Here is a 24759-nt window from a genome sequence, read left to right on the forward strand (position 1 = left end):
ATCACTAAACACATTAAGGAACAGCGAGTCTCGTCGTCGTCGTCGTCGTCGCCATCTAAACCCTTTCCCTGCCTGCCTGCCTGCCCGCGTAATGGAGTCGGCTTAGTTTGGTTTACTTTAGTTTAGTTTAATAATAACGAGACAAAACTTTTCATTCACTTTTGATGGGGAAAGAAAGCAGGGGAAAGGAAACCAATAATTATTGATGAGAGACACACTTTCTTCCCCTCGAGAAGAACAAGAAGAAAAGATGAGTTTTCTCCACGAGCTCCGTGTCGTTCGTTCGTTGTGCGTATTTGTTTAGTTTTACTTGGAAATTGAGAAAGCCATTAGGGAAATGTGTTACCACTTTGGTGCCCATCCATCCATCCACCAACGTCACTACACCGTCAGCTTATTCAATCCCTAAAGAAAACAAAGAGGGGAAAAGTACCGAGCGAATTTGCGAAACGTGAAGAAACAATTTGCAAAGTTTTGTAAAGAGATGGAAGGAGAAAGTTAATTTGTTTCTGATACATGATAAATCTTTCATGGGAAATTTATCAGTTTTTCTTCTCTGAAAAAGTGAAGAATGGGTGCGTATGGAAGTGTCACATTTGGTACAATGGCACCTCTCTGTAATGACAGATATGAATTGTGACTACGTGTTTGGAACACCTTTCTCGCCGTGTTACATATTTCCGTTACGTGAGTAAAATATCGTCGAATTTGAGTTGAATCGGGGTTCCTTATGGGAGTTATATAGTAAGTATTTGATGGTTGGTGTTCCCCTCTTATCTGTGAGGCTCATGCAGTCATGTCCTCGCGTAATTTGTCCCCGTATGTCGCGTGTGATGGGAATTGAAGTGATCAAAGTTTAACTTGACACCAGACACGGGACTGACGACGGGAGACCCAGAGGTGTACTTTCACTCTGACGAGAGATAGAGAGCGAGTTTACCGTTGAGACAACTTTTGTCACTAATTTGCACTTAGTTTTGTATGTTCAAGTAGTTATCCTTATCAGCATAATTTTACGACGGCTAATTTTTGAGCGGGACATGTAATTAGAGAAAAAAGTTGGGAATTGTAGGTAATAACAATTTGAAATGAGTAGAATCAAGCTGTTGCGTCGCATTATTTTTTCCAATAAAAATAAAAATCCCCTTTATCCAGAGTAAATTTGGTTTCAATTGTGTGCAATAAAAATAAAATGATATCGTTGGCCACACGGTGCATGGGTTTTTATTGGATTTTCTTGGGAAAGCCAGACTGCAATTTTTTGGTAGACTGTGGACCTATCGAATTTCAGGTGCATAGGTGTACAGTGGCCGCCGAAGCCGTGGGGACATGTGGGGACATTAGCATTGTTGGATAGGGGAGGCCTGGGTTTATATAAGATGGGGAGATGATGGGGACATCGAATAACCGTGGGGACATTGTACCTCTGTCCCCATTCTTCTGCGACCACTGTAAATGGATAGGAAAAAGCGGGGTCATGGTTCAAGTCCAGTCCAGACTAGTCCAGAGTACAAAATAATATTGTTTCTACATTCAAGGTGGGACGAAGCACAAAACACAATATGCACTTCCTTCCTTCCTTCCGGTGTTGTGTTCTGTGGTCGGGGATCGATTTCAATTATGGCATTTACATTTAATTGAATTCCATCCCCGCTCGGTTGGTTGGTGGAGGTGATGAGGACTCTTGTCTTCGAATGACGTGTTCGTGGGATCATTACACATTTGCTTATTGTGGTTTTGTCAATATTTGCAAATGATCATTTCATTTCATTTCATGAAATGTAATGAAACCATAGGCAGCTACCACTACCACTAATATTCATCAACAGTGGCCGCGGAAGCCGTGGGGACATCTGGGGACATTAACATTGTTGGATAGGGGAGGGCGGGGTTTACATAACATGGGGAGATGATGGGGACATTGTCCCTCTGTCCCCTCAAGCTTCCGCGGCCACTGGTGACTGCATACTGTGTTGTGTGTGCATTTCATTATTGCAAAGTTTGCTCCCTGCAAATGACACGATTTCAAATTGGTTTAGTTTGTCGTATTTGAGTTGAGTTTTGGTAATAAAGGAGTTGGAAATTCATTTATTTTCGTGGGAAGGAAGGAGGAATGCATATTTCCTCCAATTTTCGACTCAGTGATGCATGAATTTGAATAATTGGAGGTGGAAGTGGTCCATGGTTGGTGATGATGATCAAATATGTATGTTGTATGCTGACTGGGATTAAATGCATCTGATTGATGCAGGTACATACAAACTCGGGGATATTATTGCATAACACGCATTGTGAGTCATGAAATGAAGCTATGATGATGCAGTAAGAGCTGAATTAAGTAATTACGCCCTGGAAATTATTTATGAGGCTAAAATTACATAATTATTTGTCAAAAGAGCAATTATTGTACAACTTTGCACTCGGTCTGATATTAAAATTATCAAGTCAAATAGTAGTTATATAATGTGTCATCTAGATAATTGCTATCTCTTTTACGTAATAAATTTAATTATTTCGATGCGGATCTAGTTCTCTATCTTTCTGTTATTTATGCCGCTAAAAACATGTCTCTTCGAGTAAATTGGATGATTTATGATTCCTCATAGGACTGGGTCATCACTCATCACCCACTTTCTTTCTCCAAGTAATTTTCTTATTACTTTTGCAAAGTTAGGAAGACCACATGGCAAAAGAGCAGATATTCTTCTTCTTCCCGATCTTAATCTCATCTCAACTGCACGAATCCCATAAAAAATTGAGAAACTGAATAAAAAATTCAATTAAACTTGTCATCTCCCCATTTCCTGGACAGATCTGCTTCTTCTCATTCCTCACACTCCATCTAAATCTCAATTTATTAAATTTTGACCAATTTTCACACGAGTAATTCGATTCAAGGCGAAGCTACATACAAATTGTACAAAAATACGACGATTCACGAACAAACGAGGAGAATTCTCCAATTAAACTAAACTGTCCTAATTGACTGAGTCATTACTTTGTTATTTGTGTAAGAAAGATATTTATTTGGAGCGTGTGTTTGTAAACGCGTAAAATTCGGAGAATTTCTTTCCAACATTTCTTAACTTGTTTACGAAATGGAACGAAGCACGCATTTCGTTCACAATAAAATAATCACAGCACGACCAACCAGATTGGATAATGAGTTTACCAAGCGGATAATTACTTGGAAGTTGAAATTCGATCCGTAATTTGTAGTTGCACTTCTGCTGGATAAATTTAAATTCGAGACGGTTCTTGGTGGTGCGTTTTGGTCGGTCGGTTGGAAGAAAGGGCATTAATTTGTCTCGAGACTTGTACGCGTAAAGCAGTAGCCGCGGAAGCTGTGGGGACATCTGGGGACGTTAATATTGACGGATAGGGAAGGGAGTGGTTTGTATCACATGGACAGATGATGGGGACATAGAATAACCGTGGGGACATTGTCCCTCTGTCCCCACACCCTTCCGCGGCCACTGCGCATTAGAGAACAGTGGAGGAAGAAAGGATGAGAGATTAGACCTGGTAAATTTGATCCAACAAACAATTCCTCTCTCTGGTTTTCCGAATTTTGAGGTTGCTTCTTATGCAAATTGCATAAGAACAGAGGAATTTTGAGAGGGGGATTTCATCCAGCGGAAGGAGGAAGTGCAGCGGAATCAAGTTTAAGTTCATGATCAGGAGAGAATTCAGGGAAGAAAGTGGAAGATAAAATTTGTTCTTTTGAGATGTTGCTTCCGGGGATGGAATTAAGAGAAATTCGAGTTTTTGGTATGAGACGAAATTAGAAATTGGTTTATAGAATGGAAGATGTACGGAATCTTTTAATAGAAATATTATGTAACTTAAGCAGAATTCTATACAGTGTCGTCTCATTTTTCAAAATTTTGAGAAAGTATGTATAACAATGTTATCTAGTTATAAATGTCAACAAACTTTTATATTTCAAAAAATATTTTCTTGGTGTTTAAGTGCCAAATAAATTTTAAAATGTCGACAATTAAATTAAATCTGTCCCAGGAACAGTTATCTTTAATGTTTTTCTCGCTTTAGTACCTAGGTTAACAGACAAATGACAAATATATTTTGCGCAGTTTGGAGGTTAGGCATGCGGTTAAAAGTCTGACATGTTCGGTTGAATACAAAGAGGAGTGGACAGGATGCTGCGGTTAGTTTCAGATTACATGTAATGTGTCATCACCACTAATTCGACTTAACAAGATTAAGGTTCAAAAGAGTGAAAACTATACGTATCACGTCAAAAAGAGAGCATTAGCACACATTACTGGATCTGGTTACAAACTTGGTTCAGTCAGTTTTATGGTGGAATTTGATACTATTTTCAGCCCAGTTTTATTTCTTTGCACGGATGTGTATGCATCCTTCATGAATTCAGTTTCGCCATGAAATCTCTTAACTGGTTAAAAATTCATGAAATTTCTTAATTATTTACTTAATGACAACCATTTTGAGGATGCATGCATAATCTTTTTATTTTATGCGTCCCAACATCTCAGACTTGCCCCCTTTTCATCACACTTATCCATTTCCCACCCAATAATGCGATAAGAGAGATTTGCCTTTCTTCCCCGACATATACAAAATTTACTTACGCTGAATACTAGACTTTTCCAGTTTCCTAATAACAAACAGTGCGTGGATGGGATGACAAGTCGTGGCGTAAAAAATGATGTGATCTCTCCTCTCACATAATTCAGCTTAGAGTTTGCTTCTTGGCGTTTTCCTTCGTATCGTATCGCATTATGCGTAACGGAGAGGATGAAGAAGGCTATTATGAAGGCTACGGAGGATATAGAAATCATCCATCCAGGCCAGAAATTCGGCAGGAATTTGGTGGTTTGGTTACTTGGTAAAGCTCGCTAGCTCTTTATTCATATTTTACTTTCACTCACTTCCACTTTCTTTCTCAGACTTTCTCTCTGACTGCACAATCGCATCACTTTTTGCTTCACTGGACTGGACAAGGCGAGCTGAAGTCAGATCGGGTGGGTGCTGGTAATCAGTGGCCGCGGAAGGACAGAGGGACAATGTCCCCATGGTTGTTCGATGTCGGCATCATCTACCCATGTTATTTAAACCCCTGCCTCCCCTATCCTGCAATGCTAATGTCCCCACATGTCCCCACGGTTTCCGCGGCCACTGCTGGTCGTGGTGAAAGGAAGATCGAGTGAAAGGTGTGTGTAAGCTATGCGTAACGGGACCGTGTGTGGATAAAAGTTAAAAAGTCAGTGAATTGAATAAATGCGGAATGAACTGTTGCTGAATAGCTCATAAATCTTGAGCCACCTAAACTACATATCTACTTCCACAATGTAAAATACGTCTCATCCTTCACACACAAATTGTGGCGTGGTTTCGTTTTGTGTCGAAAATAATTTGGGGGAGGTTATATTTATCCTCGCGTTCGCGTGGCGTGTCGATAAATTACTCGCTGTGTGAATATAACGAGTCATAAAATATTTAGAGGGTAACAAAGCCTTGTTTAAAGCTAAGGGTTCATCCTCTACTGACTGATCTATTTACGGGGTTGGTGGTATTGTGCATTATCAAGTTGGTAATGTTAGTATTGGGGAAAAAGTTAATAATGCGTCGATGACGTGGGTAATAATGTATCTACATGAAATAGGTCCCATTATTCTGCTGTCAATGTGGGAGCTTAAAATTCGGGGAGAAGTTCATTTTTCATCCGGTTTTGTTGGAAGGAGGATGCATTTTTGGTGGTTGTGTAACAAAAAAGTTGTATTTTTAGAGGAAAAACGGCAAAAACTTTATGTATTGCGTGAATTTAATGATATTTTTTTAAAGAAATTAAGACTTTGAGATTAAATTTTTTATGATGTTTAAATTTTGAAATGAAAACAGAGAGTGAAAGTACATTTGCAACTAATTCCCCAATTCTTTGGCAGTACATACATATTCGTCGAGAGAGTGAAAGTCAAGTCAGTCCAACCGGATAATCTGAGTGGTAGAGAAGTTTACAAATAAATCTTGACAATGGCCGGATATCTGTCGCGCTGGTCGCCGGTTCGGAGAATAAACTAATCCACACTACTACTCGACTGGCGACTGTAGTCAAACGGAAGCCGAAAACAGGTTGAAGTAATAAGTAATAACGGACTAAAGTTATGTTATATTAAATACGTAGACATAATAAAATCTACTTTAAAATACAAAATAATAGAATATTTGTACACTACGACGGCTTAAAAATAAGTCGAATTCAAGCCAGAGAGGGAGGCCTTAATTTTCAAAATGGAATAAACATTGGATGAGATTCACCTTTAAACCGTGGTCTTAATCTTAATCGAGAAAGTTGTAATTGCACTTCCACTACTTGCTGCTGCGTGTCCCTCGACTGCATTATCGTGGCAGAACAGAGAGAAAGCGAGTGAAAGTATGACTACAATGCGTTTACTTTTGGTTCTGCTTCTTAGTTGAAAGTGGGAGGGAGGAAGGAAATGTGACATAAATTTCGCCAAGACAGGAGAACCCGGTGATATTTATATACGTACAGGCAAGAAGAAAGCGGCCCTATTAATACATAGAATGAAAGGCAGAAAAGTTTAAGTGAAAAATAACGAAGCGGAACGGAATTTTAGATAAAAAGTTTTTTTTCAAGTTTTTTAAAAAAAGTTGGAAATATTTTTTTTGTTTGGGTTTGGAGTCGAATTTAAAAATATAAGTAGTAGTAAATAATATTACAAGGTGCAAGTGCAGTTGGCCTGTAATTCCAGAATCGAGACGAGTCATGTATTATTTATTACAGAGAAACAGCTTTATTTCGTGTCATTTCGACAGTTTATCTTTTTAGTGTCATTTCCTATCATTTTCGCAATCGAGAGATCCATCTGAACACTGGTTTCGGTTTATAGAAGTAATAACTCTGCAACGAGATAAGTCAAAAGTCGAGTTAAAAGGAGCCCTGCTATCTACAATTCTTCCAGTGACATGATTTTAGCAAAGATTCTCGTCCATACATACATTCCATTTTCCATTGTTTGCATGACCAAGTTAAATCTATTTTACTATAGTATCAAGTGTCCCCAGAAAGAAAGTGTCAGAACGTTTTAGACCAGTAAAAATGAATGCGTGAATCAAATTTAATGAAACTTTTGTGTTATACTAATGATAAGTATACCGAAGTTTTTTTGTCCTTCAATGGTCAAAATACATCTTGGATGCCGGTGGAGAGCCGACTTTGTCGAGCACCTCTAATGAGCGCTTTGCCACTCGTTTCATCAACTTCTATGATAACTTTCTCCATAGCCCGTTAAAATTTTTTGAAATTTCTTGGTGTGCTTTTTTTCTATGTATATTGTTACGCAATTAGTGCCCAAAATGTTGCAATGGACCGACATTAAGGTACGTTTGGAGCGATGTCTTTTTTCTCGACGAAATCAGTTTTTTTGACTCGATGGTACCCTGTCACTATTTTGGCATTCTGACACGTAGTCATGTCAGGTCAAAATGAAACGTGTTGGTTTTTGATAGATGGGGTCAATCTCTTGCTGATACACTCTTTCAAATAAAGTGCAAAGTTCATATTCATGGTTGAAGTGAATGTATTGGAGATGCTCTCATTTTCGTCCGTCGACAGCCATTTTATGCATTTCATTGGAAATTTTGCTTGGCTTTGAATTTATAATTCGAACGAACGTCATTTTTACTTCAACATGAGTAGAACATTACACGATTGACGCTTCGAGGTCAAACGGGGCAGTGGTTTTCATCATCCATGACGATAAAATTCTAGGAATCGATTTCAACATTTTTTCAAAAAGTTTTGGAAAATTTGTTTCAGCTCCAGCTATTTCACCTTCGTTGTATTTTGGCGCGGTTTTAATGTTGTACGTTTTGAAGCCCATCTTATTGGCTTTGATCTTGCGAAGATAGGTTTTTGAAATTTTTAGTTGTCTGGGTGCAAGCCTCATGGTCCTGTTGGAGTTTTCTGCAAAAGTTTTTCCATGTTTCTCGTCAGTGTTTCGGTGTCCTGGCGGACAGGTTGACAAGGAAAAATTTTACATTTTGCATTTTCACGATCCTTAGATATGTGTAGTGCATGACTAATTTTGTCCGGGGCATCCCTTGAAGAATGAAGTGGTCACGAGCCATTTTCCGATTCGAGAAAAACATTTTTTTGGCTGAGTGGCAAAATAATTTTTCCACTTCTCCCAGATTTTGTGCTGTCATTTTTTAACGGACAGAGATAATCAAATTCTGCTTTCAGTTTTAGAAAGCTTATCAAATTTGCCAATTTTGTCTGTTTTTTGCATATCCAAAATTAATTTGTAAGTGGTTGAAAAAATAAGGGGAAACTTGACACTTTCTTTATGGGGACACTTAATAGGTAATATTTAAACGTTTAAATATACATTTACGACATCTAAACCTTACAATTTCCACAATTTATGGAAAATTGGAAACAAAGAATTTTTAATTACAAAGTTACTTCAATTACGCAATGTTTGATCCAAAAAGTCGTAGTAAAAAGATAACTTTTTACTTCAGATTTTATTTTACATGAAAAACCTTCAGGCTACGTAATACTTATACATGCATTATTATACATACATCATAGAACAAAAATCCCTCTCCTTTAGAAAAGCATACATACATATCTTTAAGCATTTTTCATTTTTGGCTCACGCAGTCTGACCATCATCGCTACTTGCATAGGAGGATCCCAAGATCTGATCCGACTTGGATGAATGGACCCGCATACACACATCGCGTTGAGTTTGAATTTTTGCAGAAATTATTCATACTCAAAGATTTATGCAAAATCCAGCAACTTTCTTCTTCTCTTATGTGCCATCACCAGCTCCTACGACCCACCCGTAGCGACGAATAAGCGATTCACTGACTGGACTGTCTTTTCTCTCTTTTTATTTTTCTTCAAAAACTGTAATCTCATCTTTGTGAAGTAGACTAAAAACTGAATAAACTTTTTTTCCCTTCATCCAAAGATTCCACATATTTATATTCGCCCAGAATACAGATCACGGAAGAGAAAGAGGCAAAAATTCGACTCGAATAGGAAGAAAATTGTGATTTTAAGCGAAATATATGGAAGTGAAATGCTCCATATTTCTTTCATCATGTGTAATTTAGAAAAACAGAAGAAGACGAGGGCAAATTTACGCTTCTTTTATACAAACAGAATAATAAGTTAAGAAGAAAACTCATTCAATTTCTGGCTCCTCATTCCTTTTCCAGGTTATTGTTAAAAAATCTTTGTCCTGTAAAAAATATGGTAATCCTCCAACAATTACCTATTTATTTGAAGATCTGCTAGCCTACTTTTATACATATAAATATTGCAAATTGCACAATAAATTCCTTTCCCCACAAAGATCACGTCTAATTCATGTAGTCAATTAGTGTCAAAATATCCTGATTTTGCTCCATTTTAGTACCTGTGATGGGTCACTGGGAAAAAAACCTCCCCTTGTAAAAATAGACGACGTAACTTTCAGGTGATTTCATCCCACTTTATTTCACTTTATTACACTTCAGTTTAAACGTTCAGGGGTCGTATAAATAAAATATAAGCCCAGCCAGACCAAGGAAAACCAAGGCATTTACCCTTCTTTTAGTCAGTTTACTTCACGGATACGATTTCTTTACTCGATTTTCCTTCCTCCTTGATCATCAAAGGATCACAAAATCCAGACCAAAATGTTCTTCCCCCATACATAATAGTTCACATCCACTTATATTTACTTCAACTTTTCTCCTTCTTCACACATTGCACCGTGATGATTATTACTTACACTACATTACATTACTTATGTATAAGTCGGTTAAATGGATTTGTAAAATATTCCGAAGAGCCAGCAGGCAGGAGAAGTTCAGAGGGGATAATAATAATGTGGTTCAAATCTCACAAAAGATTTAACTTCTTTATGGAATGGACGGTCGCAGGTTTTGGGGTCTCTTTGAATGTGGAAAAGATACATTTTTCAATAGATATATGGCTATTCATTCAGTCAGTCACTTACATTTTTCATTGTACTTTGTCACACATAGGAAATAATGGTAATAATATCTGTGGAAGGGATCTTACTTTTAGGATGACCTGTTCCCGTACAAAAAATAAATTGAAAATTATTATTATTTTTCTTTTTAAAATGCTGGGCACAAAATCTGGACGGGAAAAAGTTGCCCCTTGTCACACTGTCCTTAAATTCAGGTTTTTTTCAGTATCACATTGTTGTTGGAGTGGGTCAAGTTAGTATGAAAATCAGGTTTTTGGTAGTGGTTTTTATTTATTTATAATCCATAACGTCCAGTATGAATTGTATCCCGTTTTTAAAAAGGAATGCGAGAAAGTGTGATTTATTTCCATCTCAAATTAAAATGAGCAGGTAAAAATTATCCATATTTAATTTTACCATTTTTAGGAGAAAAAAACATGAAAGGAAGTAATTGTTGAGTTCATAACTCATATTTCACGTAAACATAAATAATTTTGCCCTAAAAGAAAATACATTTTTTAGGGTGAATGCATATCAATGATTAATTTATCAATTTGTGTGTCGAAAAAGGTGATGGAAACTATGCCGAGAATTTTATCTAGACTACGAATCTATCCCCAACAACCTTTGACCCGAGTCTGATTGAAATTCTTGTTAATGTCGAGACTGATACTGGATCTTGTTGGTTGGTTGGTGGTCCAGTAGTGTGAGAAATGTGAGAATGTGTGTTATTGATAAAGGTGGGTGATTGACAGGATGGTGTCCACCCTCGGAAGAAATTATATATAGTTTTCCCATCATCCTGAGCAGTGGCCGCGGAAGCCGTGGGGACATAAGGGGACATTAACATTTCAGGATAGGGGAGAGAGGGGTTTAATAACATGGGGAGATGATGGGGACATCGAATAACCGTGGGGACATTGTCCCTCTGTCCACACCCTTCCACAGCCACTGATCCTGAGAGACTGGAGGTACTTAAATGTACTTATGTTGCTTGCTGCTCTTATTAAAGGGAGGGTTTGTTGTTCTTTGTTGTTGCATGCAAAGTTTGACAGTTTTAATTGTCGAGGTAATGGAAAATGGACGAGATGGGATTACGAATTGTTGGGTGGTTTGGTTTGAAGGAACAAATTGATGATTTGTTTAGTGATTAATGACTCATGGCAGGGCAAAGTGGATAGGAAACATTTGCCGAGTTGATTGATTACGTTGCTCTCTAGAATAATGTGATGAGAATGAAGTGGTGATGGATTTATTGGTATAGATAGATTTCAGACTGGTTATTTAGTTGTTTCAAAGACACATTAGTAAATTGGAATTGGCAATTTTCAAGATGTCTACAATTTGCACATAATAATTTAAAACAGCTAATTCTGTACATACAAAATGCGGAATTTTAATGATTTGGCTTCAAATGATAGATAATTAACTCGTTTAACAAGTAATTAACCTTTGTACATGCATATAACAAGTTCCATACTTACTCTTTTGTAGCGTTTCCTTTAATTTACCTACCACCTGTAAAAAACGAAACGCATCCACGCGTTTTTCTCTCTGATTATCTAACGATGTGAATATCGCAACTGTTTTAAAACTGGTAAATTTTAAGCGTATGCATGCATGCATTGCAACTTGTAATACGTAATAAATAAGGTAAAATCAAGTAAAATGTCGGTAGGGGTCAGTCGTCGGTCGGTTGTTGGGTCTGAGGAGAGGCAGCTTTTGCTTTTAAGCAATTTAAGATTAATTGTGTAAGAGATTAAAGTGGATGGATGAATGCACGGACACACGCCGTTTTACTTAATAGCCCTGCCACCTGCTATTCGTACATACGGAATTATATTAGCCGTAGCAGAGCCATGTAATGAAATCGATACACATAATATCATCACTTTTCTCGTCGTAATGAAAGCACCAGATAGAATTTCATTAGTTATTACTTGAAGTGCCGACAAGACTGACTCTCTGACCCCGGTCCAGACCAGCCATAAGTTTTAAAATTCAGCACAAGTTCTGCAGAGAGAAAACGAGTTGATGATGACGGTTCATTAATTTTGGATAATAATGATCATTTGTTGTGTGGAAATAATAATGTCTATATTTTTGTTGTGACGACATGAATTGTGCAATTCTTGCAGATTTGATTTTAGTCTACTGATTTTATGTCATGAATAATGATGATAGCCGTGTTTTGACTAGCTGTACGGGTCTTCGGGGCAAATGGTAATGAGTCTCAGAATCGTAATTATTGTGTAATGGGAAGGTTTCAATTTTAACGATTTGTCTCAAGTTCCATGCTCTTTTGACGTGTTCGAGTGGTACGAAATATTGGAATGTAGTGGGTCAATAGGCAGGAATAATAATGTACTTGTCACAGGCAGGTATTTTAGTAAATGGAGAAAAATTAATTAAAATTCAGCCTGTCTCAATTTGATGGGATGATATTATGTATTTTCTAGTAAAATTATATAATTTTATACGAAATGGAGGAATTTAATCATAAATATCAAGTGAGAAGCAATGAGGGAGCAGATTTGCGTGAGACGAGAGGATGAAGGAAATTGTGATATTTTTGTATTTCTTATCCTGGAATTACCTATTCTCACGGAAAACTAGACTAGGAAATATGTAATTTCATGTGTGGGTTAATAAGACTTGGATCGGCTTTTAATGAAAATGTGGAACATTACATAAGCTGCAAAGGTGAAGCAGCATTGCTTGTCTGGACCTTGATCTTTTGAGCATGAATGTGTATGAAAAGGGCAAGAACCAATTAATTTATCGCAAATTCTGCACTTGTGTAAATGATATGAATCCCCCGCACCATTTAATCCTTTCATTCAACTTGCTCTCTTTCTGCAGTTAACAGGAGGATGAAACCACTTGACACATTAAAGTATTTACCTAACACGTGTATAAATTTTGGCAGTATGAGTGGAAGTACTACTACATAACATACACATACATGCTTTGCATAATTACACGTATCTTCGGGTAGTAAAACTGTTTATACAATAAGTCTTGGAGTTTGGACCTGGTTCGGTTGATGCATGCAAAAAACTTGACATTTTTTAAAGCCAAGCTACTTAACTAACCTACTCACCACACCACTAACGAACATGTAGCTAACTGGTCACTGCCCTGTATCCACACTATTAGTTCAATGGTTCTTATGTATTATCTCATCGCCTGGTTTGGTGGGACGATCCACATCACGCAAATGAACTTGATAATGAACTGAATGGACGAACACGTTGGAATATCACGCCATATGATGTCTCGCTATTCTTCATAGTGGAAATTTTCTTGACCAGTCCAGTCAGTCGAGTCTTCGTGGTGGCACGTTTGCAATTAATTCGCTCTCTTCTCTCTCCAACCGGCTTTTTACACTATTTTTCTACAAAATGTCTGCCAAATTCCTCGAAGTGGCGTATCGCCAGCCACCCCCATCCTACATTTCCCTGGCGAAATACGAAGCCGACTTCCCCCTCACATATTGGCGACAAGTTTGGGGAGAGTGGTGGCACCTGAGTGGGTATATTGCCGCAATTTACGTCGTGCTCGTCTTCTCGGGAAGATACATCATGAGTTCAAGGCCAGCTTTTAAACTTAACGGACTCCTCACCGTGTGGAATATTGGACTAGCGGCGATGTCAATTTACGCCTTTGCAAGAGTCGCTCCAGAATTTTTCCACGTTTTATTCGGACCGAATGGTTTCCATAATTCGATTTGCGAATGGTATGCACATATTTCTATATAGCAGAGAAAATATTGTGGGATGGAATTTTTAGTAATTTGTGATCCCCAAATAACAGGCCGGCTCATAACGGTGCCACCGCATTGTGAGTTTTTTAATGCAATCTGATAGAATATGAAATAGATGTAAGAAGAATGCGAAAAAAAATATATTTGATTATTATTAGCTGGAGCTTTGTCCTTCTTCTGAGCAAAGTTGTCGAGCTGGGGGACACGGCTTTCATCGTTTTAAGGAAACAGAACCTCCTCTTTCTTCACTGGTATCACCACGTGACCACTTTAATGTCTTGGTGGATCATGTACTACCATTACGAACCAGTTCAGCTCTGGTACATCGCAATGAATTCGTTCGTACACTCATGGATGGTAATTGCGTTACTGTAATCCAATTTTTATCTGGGGGAGAAAATCAACCACCTATTTGTTTACCTTTTAATTTATTTAGTATTCCTACTACGCCATGAGGTCACTCAAAGTATCGATCCCGCGCCCAGTCGCGATGGGGATCACAACGATACAACTGCTTCAAATGGTGTTTGGCGTGATTTGCAGTTTATATACGTATTACATCATGTATTTCAATGGTAAGAGGTCATCTACACAAATTTAGTTGCGGCGTAAACAATAATTGGTGAATCTCTTGTCCCAAAGGCACCCCAGAAAACTGTCCCCACCGGAACTGGCTCGGTCTTAAAGTTTCATTCGGAATTTACGTCCCGTACACGATTTTGTTTGGAAAGCTTTTCATCGATTCGTACATGTCAAAGGGAAAGAAGGGGCAGCAGACTTCAGAGAGCAAGAAGGGACAAGGGAAGAAGGAGTAAATTCGTCTCAACGAGATTTAAACTAACGAGCAAAGTCACAACAATTTCCTAAATACTTTTCCTAAAGTCTAAAACAAAGTAACTATTTCTATGTATTTGTCGATCTGACTGAGTAATGGGTTCGCCGTGATAAAGAGACAAAGACAAAGTTGAACTCGATTATGTCAAGAAGAATAAGAGGAAGTGAGAGAACAACCGGTGATAATTAATAAAATGTAAAAAGAGTAACATTTAATGTCACGATGTCATTATTCAAGTTGTTATACATACTTTGTGTAACAGCGGAAAAGGGGGGGAAAGGATGTTGAAATAAGTACAGGGAAAAGAGGGCCCATACTAATGAATGATGCATATATCGACGAGATACTGGATTAAGAAAAGATGCATACGCATATTTGTTAAAGAATTCTTCTTGGTAGGGGACCAAACAACTACGTATAACCAATATTCAAGTAATAAGAATACGATGCGTGAGTTTTTCTAAAAATGTGTTAAACACGTGTGGAAAAATTTCACTTCTTTTGCTTTGATGTCCAACGTGACAACTTGGAGGGTTAAAATAGCATTTGTTTTATGGACGCGTGCCCGTTTCATTCCTGATTTGAAAGAAATCTCGCATTCTTTGGATTTTCGGATTTGTTTTTCGAGAAATTCATTTATTAATCTGTAAACGGGGTTGACAAGATAATGGTAAAAGTTGTTAATTTTGGATATCCAAAAGAACTTGAATGTATATAAATATATCAACTTGTCAATGTTGTTAATCATAACTTACCTACATAACACAATCTATTCTGGAACAGTAAACTTTAAAACGAGAAAAAACATTATACATTATAACTCACTAATCATCCAACATTATGACTTCATGAGTTTCACTTTGGTGGCTGTAAAGCCTCGGTTTTGACGGGAATGATTCGCCACAATCGTAACAGAGAAAGACTTTTCGTACCTTGGGGGTCATTTGATAACCAAGCACTTTTCGTTGTTTGTTTGCTTTATTTTTCCGCGTTTGTGTTCTCTTCTTTGAAAATGTGATCAACACAGCTTGAGACTTGGGCGGGTATTGGGTCATCTCCTTTTCATGGGTCGTAGTGGCGTTGGTTAATATTGGGTTCGGAAGGGAGGATGGTGGTGGAGAACGAGGACTTTGAGGCTTATCCTTGTTGCCATCGGTAGTAGAGCAGTATTCCACATTTGTCGGCATGATGAAGCGTGGTGCAACGGAGGGGATCACTACCGAGGTCACTGGAGTGGTTGTAGTAGTAGTAACTCGTTGTAAGGACGTTGATTTTTGCGACACTCGACCCAAAATATTTGGTCTAGTTGACGAGTTAATTGGTACCGTGGTGGACGGAGTGTAAGAAACTTTTACTGTTGTAATGTCTGAATTGTCCTGTGTGGCGGCGGTGGACGTTGAGGGGGCGTTGTACTTGTTGCCTCCATTCTTAAATGGCGGAATATCAAACATCTTAGAAACTACTTGTGACATTGTGAAGCGCGGTGCAACGGATGGGGTAGAGTTAGTTGGAATAGTAGTTGAAGGCACTACTTTTGGCGAAGAAGATCCCTTATCTTGATTCGTACACGTCGAGACGGCAGGTGACGAGACTTTAGTTTCTGGAACTCGTAAAGTTTCTGGCTCTGGTTCTACTGCTACTTGATTAGTTTTCGGGGTGGTGGGACTCTTGGATGGAGACGGTTGCGAATCTTTGTCTGGAATTGATTGCGTTGACATTTGAGAAATTTGCTGATGTGGAATCTCGAAGATATCATTCAATCTATTGTCAGCATCTTGAGAAGAAGATGGTTCAGTCTCTTTTGAGTTTTTGTTGAAATTCGGATATTCAAACTCCAGATCTATTGATGCATCCGAGTCGTAGTTGTGAGGAGGGGTTGGTGGTACTTTAATTAACAATTGTACAATAATTTAAATCCTTTATAATTGTCACAAAGCTTAATTTCTTGTCGTATTTACCTATTAAACTCTTGAGACAGGTTAAACCCCGGACTAAATCGGACGAAATCGTTTCCATCTTGCATAATTGCTGCTGTAACTTTGCCACAGTTTCCTTTAATTCATCACATCCAGAACAATACGTGGTTTGAGAGGCCTGTGTCGCTGTCATTTTAACCGCCCTGCCAAGGATTGTATCAAAATTATTATTGAACAGTACAACTCCATAATTTTACCTCTTCCGAACATACCGATAGCATTGCTGGGAAAAGTATTGCCCGATTTTATCGCCAACACGGGAGAAACAAATCAGGCAATTATCAATATCACAACTTGAGACACACTTACCTAAAGATTTGGGATGATAAGTGATGACGCGCCAGGAAGATGATGTTGTCAAGAGAAATTGCCAGGTGAGAGTCATGAGGACCGAAGGGCAGCAGGATGGTGGAGAATGCAGAGGTTGCAGAGTTCATTGCACTATAAACCCGAAAATGTCTCAAAGTGCCCCAATTACAACTAATTATTACTCATTATTACTAATACACCCTAAACCTTTAAATACGAAAATCGGCGACAATGTTTTCCAAAAATTTTTATTTTTCAAAACCGCACAATAGTAGGGGTTCATGAGAAAACATCAAATTTTGAAAAAAATCTGAGTTCGTTCAAATAATATCAAATAATATTATGTGCAGAAAGTATTCCCAGTTTACATAACCTGTGCTGTGTAGGAATAAAATAAATAAGGTCTTTCCGTCGTCGCAACTGAGGGACGGAGAAGAGTAGATAGTAAGCAAAGTTAGGTCATATGTCGCCTCGCATCCCCCATCATGGGAAAAAGGAATCCGATGCTTCCATTTTGTAGGCACGTGCAGGCAGAAGGGCCCACACCCGAAGGAAGCTGATCTCAGCCTCTGTTCCCACTTTCCCACCCTGCCAAGGGACGAAGGGATCCGGCTCGGGAGAAAATAATAAAGGGTCCAGTCTCTCACCTCGTAGGCTTAAATTCAATGAAACGCTGTATTAAATAGAAATGATGTCGTGGTGCAATAAAGAGTTGTGCAAATAATGTGAGAACGTCATCCCCACGAACAAATAGCGAGTTTATGTACATACATATGTCTGTGTGGTCAAATAGAAATTATTTACTTGCAAAAATATTTCACAACAATTTCCGAAATTTCGCATACAAGAAATTACGAAATAATTTTCCAATTCATGAAAACATCATGCTCTTTGACTTATTCAGAATAACTTTTGTATTGAAAGAGTTGTCGTTTTTGAATCGTTCTATATGGATTGGGATCGTGCCGAACAAAGTGTAAGAAGGGATTGATGATGGTGATTTTTGTGCAGATGTGCCCGTCCCTTTGATCTCCCTCCCCTTCCTCTGACGATTTCTTGTATTAGCAGCACCACTACCAAACTAACCAAACCAACGCCATCACTGGAAATCTCAACCCTGCCAACCAGATTTCTATCCGGAGCGTTGCCTTGGTGGGTCCTCGTGCCCTCTGTTCAGTAGTAACTCTCACTTTACTTACCATTACCAAACACAGTTGAACTTTTTGAATGGAATGAATGCTGAATGTAATGCTCGTAAAGTGTGCATAAAATATAACATTCGTGAAAGAAAGGAACCATATCTACATGGTATTCAGTACTTTAGTAGCTGGCAGGCAGGGTAAAGTTGCTTCAAAGTTTCAAACTTCAACCCTTTCTTTCTTCTTTGAGAGCGACGAGTTTTGAGTCATCATCGTGAGGATGATCTTTCATGGGTGATGCGATGATCATCACCATATATTTACTGGTTTGAGGATGTTTGATATAGTGGTATAATTATGGGGGAGGAAGGGTGATACCTAAATATCTGTACGATTCCTTCACAGTTTAAAAATTAAGTTGTTATAAAAAAAGAATGGATTTATAATTTTGGAATGAAACTAAATTCTAACTATATCTGAATTATAATATCGTTATAAAGTAATAAGGAATACATACGCATATCGACCTCAACCTCTCACAATGTATGTGTACTAAAAACTGAAAGTCTTTTAAAAAATTATGAGCAAATCACTAAATCGCTGAACCGAAGTGCTTTACAACATTTTTTAACGTACAAACGCATCAGCATATTTCTGGTTATTACGCATACGCTGGATACGACACCCACCCCCAAATTCGAATATGAACGCACATCCGCAAAAGTTATGACACTCACACATTTTACAACTTCAGAACTGACACCGAGTTTGTCTACAAATCTTTATTATCCATCCTCGCTCCCTCTCTTTCTCATCCAAATATTATTTTAAAAGCAAAGAGCACAACCCCCAACATAACCCCGTCATCATTCCACCTCCAACTTTTTAAAAAAGCATCAAGGAGGAATCCGGTTGGCCGCAGAAGGGCAAAGTTTTTTGAAACATTGTCGTCGTATGTACATTCGTAACTACAAATAAGTATGGGTGCATTTTACCATTACTGGAATGAAATCCGGTTTAAAGATAACAATAAATAAGATGATGATAAGTACTTAATGCAATTTCTATGTAGTTTTTCTAACAATATTCTATTTTGAAATGTGTTACAGGACGAGGAGGAAGAACAATAATAGGGAACAAAATCGTCTCTCTAGGAGGAGCAGATTGTGAAAAACTTTGAAATAAGTTTGAAAATGGGAGGAATCATTTCCTGGCTGCGACTTGTCCTTCTCGGTTTGGCCGTGATTGTTTTGCTGGCTGGGAGGGCGGAGGGGACGAGTCGTGCCATTTTTGGGGGATTGTGCCCAGAGCCGGTGTGCGAATGTGACCTGGATGAGCGGGGTCGGATGGAGGTCGCCTGTCTGCACGGTCACATGCACGAAATTCCGATGAGCAGGATGAACCCGTCGACGGAAGTGATACGAATCGTGGCACCGGCCCATCAACCGAATCAACTCACGATTGGAAGGTTCTTCAGACAATTTAAGAGGTTGGAAGAGTTGCACATCGTAAGTGAATTTTTACAGTTTTGTTGGTAAAAATATGAAAATTACTAGATTTACGATGAACAAGATTTATGGGTTATCGGTTTGCAACTATGTAAAAAAAAACGATAATTAGGGCCATGTTACGATTTCTATTCTAAAGTTACTTCTGCCTTGTCGATATTATACTGTAATTTCGAAATTGTGAGATTATTGGAAACATTAAAATGTGAAAGTGCTCAATATTTCTTTCTAAAATGGGGTTATTACTGGAATCCTAATTTTTTTTCCATTACTCTTCAAATAACCAAAAACATCAAATTGTCCACCCTTTACTTACCTACCTGCATGCATCTCACATTGTTGGCAACCAATTTTGAGAAAAAAACTTTTGGAAATCTGCCACAGTTGGAAGAAGACGCAAAAAAACGATACTTTCTTGAGAAAGTACTTTGTGCAGATTAGGTAATAAATTTAGTAGCATGAGAGGATAAGTAGTCCTACCTATTCAATCGACCAGTGACTCTGACCTTGTCCTTTGTGCACGTCTCCAACCTTAACCTATCTATTCATAATAATTAATTAACTAAATTTTGTCCAGATTTTCTCTCCGACTCCGAAGTTGCACATCTCAACAAAATTTTCAATTAGTTGCAACACTCTGCATTTCTAAACCTAATGACAAAATAACTCTGACTAATCCCCTTTCTCAAAACTGCACCGCATTCCACTGCACCCTTTGCAAAGGTCAAACCATAAATCATGACTCGGCACGCACGAATTATAAGAAGCAGCTACGTACAATTTCTCAAGTTCACAAACTTTCATAAGCTTTCCCCCCACGTTCACCCTCGTTCGTCGTTTCTCCGGAGCAGCAGCCACGTCATTATCAGAGGAGAGAAAGTCGTATGGCGAAGATTTGATGGACCTCATCATCATCCTCCGAAAACTGCTTTCCCGTTATTTATCCCTGTCTTCCTTCTCAGTGGCCGCGGAAGCTTGAGGGGACAGAGGGACAATGTCCCCACGATTGTTCGATGTCCCCATCATCTGCCCATCTTATATAAACCCCTCCTTCCCCTATCCTACAATGTTAATGTCCCCACAGCTTCCGCGGCCACTGTTACACATTGTCCTCTCACAACTTTCCCTTCCTCCACCCAGGAAGAAAATTAAGCAATTCTTCTTCTCCCAACCTGAGGATGAATGGGTTGATTTGATAGATTCTCGTCCGTCACGGTGATTCGGTTTGGGTAAAAGTAAGGTAATTAGGCATGGAATGAAATCGCCTCCTCAACCAACAAACGGGACCAAGATTGAACTCTTTATCCATTGTTGCCCTCCTAAAGAAGAAGTTGACTCGAGTAGTCCCTGTTGAGCGAGATGAGATGTAATCACAAGTCTGACTTTGATAAATGAGCCTCACTTGACTCAAACTCCTCCATCCCACACAAAAGTAAGTAAGGAAGTAAGTAAACGGTAGTATTTGGTTCAACCAGAAATTCGGATTGTTCCCGGATCGGTGTGTTTATGTGTGGTGTATGAATGGGTGGGTAGAAGAGCAGCATACGGGCATCGAAGACTGCGGGGGATAATCTGTAGCTCAAGCCAACTTTTTATGGACCACTCCTATCGTTAACTTTTATGAGTTGCTTTCATGATGGACAATTCAACGAAACACACTGTTCCCCAAAAAACGAGAGGAAGGAAAACAAAACGAAACAATCAGAAGAGGAAATCAAAATAGAAATAGATGCTTGTCGTAAATTTGACGGTGGTGAAGGAAGGAAGTTGTGGTCATTCGAGATTTATGCGATTTCTTCTTTTCTCCAAAAGAGAAAGTTCGTTAGTTCTTTGTGGGACAAAACTTAACCTAACTCGGGTTATGTTTACTATTAAAAGTTATGAGTTTTGGCCACAACCGTGCCAAAGTTGTATGGACATGATTTGATGTGATGTGACTTTTTTGGCACAAATTAAGAAGGAATTATGGAATGAAATTGGCCCCTTGTAATCCAATGTTAGTAAGCGAGTATAAAAACAAAATCGTAACAAGTTTGGTACATATTTTTTACGATTGCTAATTCTTCGAATTTCTTCGCAAATATCGTCAATCCGACGTGTCGTAAATAATAATCGTTTCTTTTCATCAGAAGGAGACGGTTGGCTGTGCGTATTATTAGCCTGAGGTTAAGTGTCCACTTTTAATACCCTAGGACCCCCCTAACTTTATTAGGCTGGCTTTGTTACCAAGTAGTTAGTAGGGGACTAGCATGTAATAAATGTAACTGGTTAGTACGCAGTTAGTGGTTAAGAGGCTGTTTTGCTTGCCAAATGTCTCGAAGATGCGAAGTGAAGGTGTAAATTCCTGTCGGAGCCGTTACTGTCGCTTTCCCTTTATCTTAATGAGAATCATTGAACCACAAAGTAATCCCAATTGGTTTGGTTGGTTGGTTGGTAAATACGGAATGTACGTACAAAGAAAGGAATGAAGAAACTTAAGGAAATGATTATTAGCACGGATGAAATGAATGGAATAGCAGAGAGTAGATTAGGAGTTGGTTTGGTAAATATAATGATGGCACGTGGAACAAGGAGAGATGAACAAAGGCAGAATGTAAAGTGGGTACAATTTTGAATTTCGAAGTAGTGGAAAAAGAAGATCTTCTTGAAATTAAATTAAGTCAAAATTCTGAAAAAAACATATTTCAACTTTGAATTTATAAAAAGATCCAGAATTCTTGAGATTGAATTATTTAAGTTAAAATTCTGATTACTTTTTCTTCCAGGTCGGCTCCAATATTCCGAATATTGGTGAAAATTCCTTCTGGGGCGTTCAATCCCTCAGAATCCTGAACCTCACTCGGAACAATATTTCCATCATTGTCGATACCAACTTCAAAGGTAAAGTATTTGTGCATATAAATTGAATTTAATAGTTTAAACATTTCAAATATTAGGACTCGTAAACGTGGAGAATCTCAGCCTGGCAGAAAATGCGATTGAATCCTTTGTCTCCGCCTCGTTTCAACACCTTCCGAAACTCAAGTCGCTCGATTTGGCGAATAATCGTGTCAACAAATTGGTGGTACGTGATCTTTGCAGCCTTTGTAATTTGCATTATGCAATTCATTTCTTTACCAAAATGTTTTTTTTCAGGAACGTCTCTTCTACAATTTACACATGTTAGAAATTCTCAACCTTTCGGGGAACTGGATACGCGAACTTCACCCAGGTAAGTACAGGATGAGTGATAAGCATGTTCCATCTTATCTCAAAATGTACATAATCAATGCTGAGCCGGAATTTCAGATGTGTTTCGAGATATCTGGCGACTTAAAGAACTGCGATGTCGGCTGTGCGGGTTAAAAACGATTAATCCACTGCTTTATGCACTCCTTCCAGATTTGAGGGTGAGTATAGTAGATAAGTCTACGGGTATGTAGTAATTATCAAAAAGTTAATTACTCTCGGCTTAATTAATCCGTAATAAGATTTTTCCTTATCTGTCCCCATAAATCTAAATACCCGTCTCGCATGCCACATTACGTATACCACCAACTTTTACCAGATTCGATCCACTCCCATATTTCACCACCTTCTGAATTGGTGGGTGCTTGCTTATGGCACCTTGATCCATTAATCTGGACCAAGTGGCCATAATTTTCGCTCTGATACCCCACCTCCAACCAAAAGTACCACCACTAAACTGAACAGAATGACCAAACGTGTAGAAGTAGAATACAATGAAGGAAAAACGATATGTACGGACCTACCAGCAGCAGGAAACTAGCAGGATCACCAACCGGAAGGGGAGAATGGCATTAAAAATCACGCCAATGTGCTTCCCAAAAATGTCATCACTCTTGTCGAGTTCCGGTGAGAGGAAATATGTTGGTTAGCTCACGACGACGAAATGGAGATGTTCTCTTGAGTTCGTTCTGTCTGGGTGGAGAAAGTTCGCGGAGGGAGAAAGTTGGTGGTTTTGGTCTTGTGGTCATGAGGTATGCAGTGCTTCTGTTCTTTCTGCTCCCAGTCAGTCAGGTATTTCTTGAGCAATTTCACCATCTATTAAAAACTGAGAGACGAAATGTATATCTGCGATATGTATGAGAAATTCTCCATTTTTGATGCATCATTCTTCTTCTTCGTGGACGATTTCGCATCACAAAGCACATGAGACCGGGTCATTCAGGCAGGAGTATAATAACATCATTGGAAATTCGAGGCAGGTCCCAAAACCGGAGTCAAGATGGAAAAGTCCTGCTTTTGTATGTCCGGGACACTGTAGAGATGTGTCCTAGTGAGGTCTCGAGGGGCCCATTTCTCGGATTCCTTTCCATCGACACATTTCCCTCATAAAATTAGATAGGGCTGCGACGACGACGACGATGTCACTCGCGCTGCCCTTCCGTTTCATCTCCTCCTCATCCGGTCATATTACTTCTTGACTCCTCACTCCTTGATGACATTTTCCGGACAGAGTTAAAAGTGCGAAATGCTTTTTCCCTTTTACAAAAAAATCCTATTTCCATAAGTCTTTCTTTCCTAAACAAATCCAATCTTCGCAATCGAGTGGTTGGTGTATGCGCTTTTTTTTTTACTTTGAATTGATCATTCAACGAAACCTTTTTTAGCCCGAACCAGGGCTTATGTAATCGTCATGTCCGTCCGTCTGTCCGTCCGTCTGTCTTTCGATAACTCCCGAACGAGTTGACCGATTTGGACCAAATTTGGTACAGACATTTATCTGGGCAATGCAACGACCGAGTTCGAAGATGAGTTCGATCAGAAAAGTTTTGGACCGGTGGGGGTCATCAGAGTGGGTTGGGTATTACGCACCAAAATTTCAAAATTGTCGTAGAAAGCTGAAATTTGGCACAGAGGTTGCTAATGGCTCCTAATAGATAAAAATGAGTTCAAGTTGGGAAAATTTTCATCTTGATTGACCCTATGGGGTGACCCATACTGATTTTTCAAAATCGTCATATCGAGCTGAAATTTGGTGGAGAGGTTGCTTATGGGTCCTAATGGAAGAATATGACATGAAATTGGTGAAATTTTTATCTAGAGCGACCCTATGGGGTAACCCATACCGATTTTTAGAAATTAACATAGAAAGCTGAAATTTGGACCAGAGATCCTTACTTTCTCATGAACTAATGTGAAGTTAAATATACTGAGAAACATGGGTTTACTAATCCTGGTTCGGGCTAAGCAAAGCTGTACTGATAGGTTTTGGAGATTATTTC

At 38.7% G+C, this 24759-nt stretch overlaps 3 protein-coding genes across 4 annotated transcripts in view; 2 read left to right on the plus strand and 1 right to left on the minus strand.

Annotated features, from left to right (window-relative positions):
* The window catches only part of LOC110845360 (insulin-like growth factor-binding protein complex acid labile subunit), a 33734-nt gene that overhangs the window by 5162 nt on the left and 3813 nt on the right, over positions 1-24759 (plus strand). The window contains exons 2-6 of the mRNA XM_022091759.2: positions 19133-19531; positions 22297-22411; positions 22468-22595; positions 22667-22742; positions 22820-22920. Of these exons, the coding sequence (XP_021947451.1) occupies positions 19217-19531; positions 22297-22411; positions 22468-22595; positions 22667-22742; positions 22820-22920 (735 nt within the window). The 5' untranslated portion in view covers positions 19133-19216. The remainder of the gene's footprint in view (positions 1-19132; positions 19532-22296; positions 22412-22467; positions 22596-22666; positions 22743-22819; positions 22921-24759) is intronic.
* Positions 13293-14807, plus strand: LOC110843637 (putative fatty acid elongation protein 3). Its single transcript, XM_022089623.2, has 5 exons — positions 13293-13737; positions 13815-13841; positions 13923-14121; positions 14201-14339; positions 14407-14807. Exons 1-5 carry the CDS (start codon positions 13403-13405, stop codon positions 14577-14579), a joined length of 873 nt encoding a protein of 290 aa, XP_021945315.1. The 5' UTR covers positions 13293-13402; the 3' UTR covers positions 14580-14807.
* LOC118434575 (flocculation protein FLO11-like) lies at positions 15142-17638 on the minus strand. 2 transcript variants are annotated; one of them, XM_035848378.1, is made up of 4 exons: positions 16885-17638; positions 16558-16718; positions 15532-16484; positions 15142-15386 (listed from the first exon to the last, which is right to left on the minus strand). In XM_035848378.1, the coding sequence occupies exons 1-4, from the start codon at positions 17010-17012 to the stop codon at positions 15369-15371; spliced, it is 1260 nt and encodes a 419-aa protein (XP_035704271.1). In that variant the 5' UTR covers positions 17013-17638; the 3' UTR covers positions 15142-15368. The 2 variants fall into 2 exon arrangements, with proteins under 2 accessions (XP_035704271.1, XP_035704270.1); XM_035848377.1 differs by having other exon boundaries at positions 15142-16484.

This window comes from Folsomia candida, unplaced genomic scaffold (genome assembly GCF_002217175.1).
Source record: "Folsomia candida strain VU population unplaced genomic scaffold, ASM221717v1 Fcan01_Sc002, whole genome shotgun sequence".
NCBI lineage: Eukaryota > Metazoa > Arthropoda > Collembola > Entomobryomorpha > Isotomidae > Folsomia > Folsomia candida.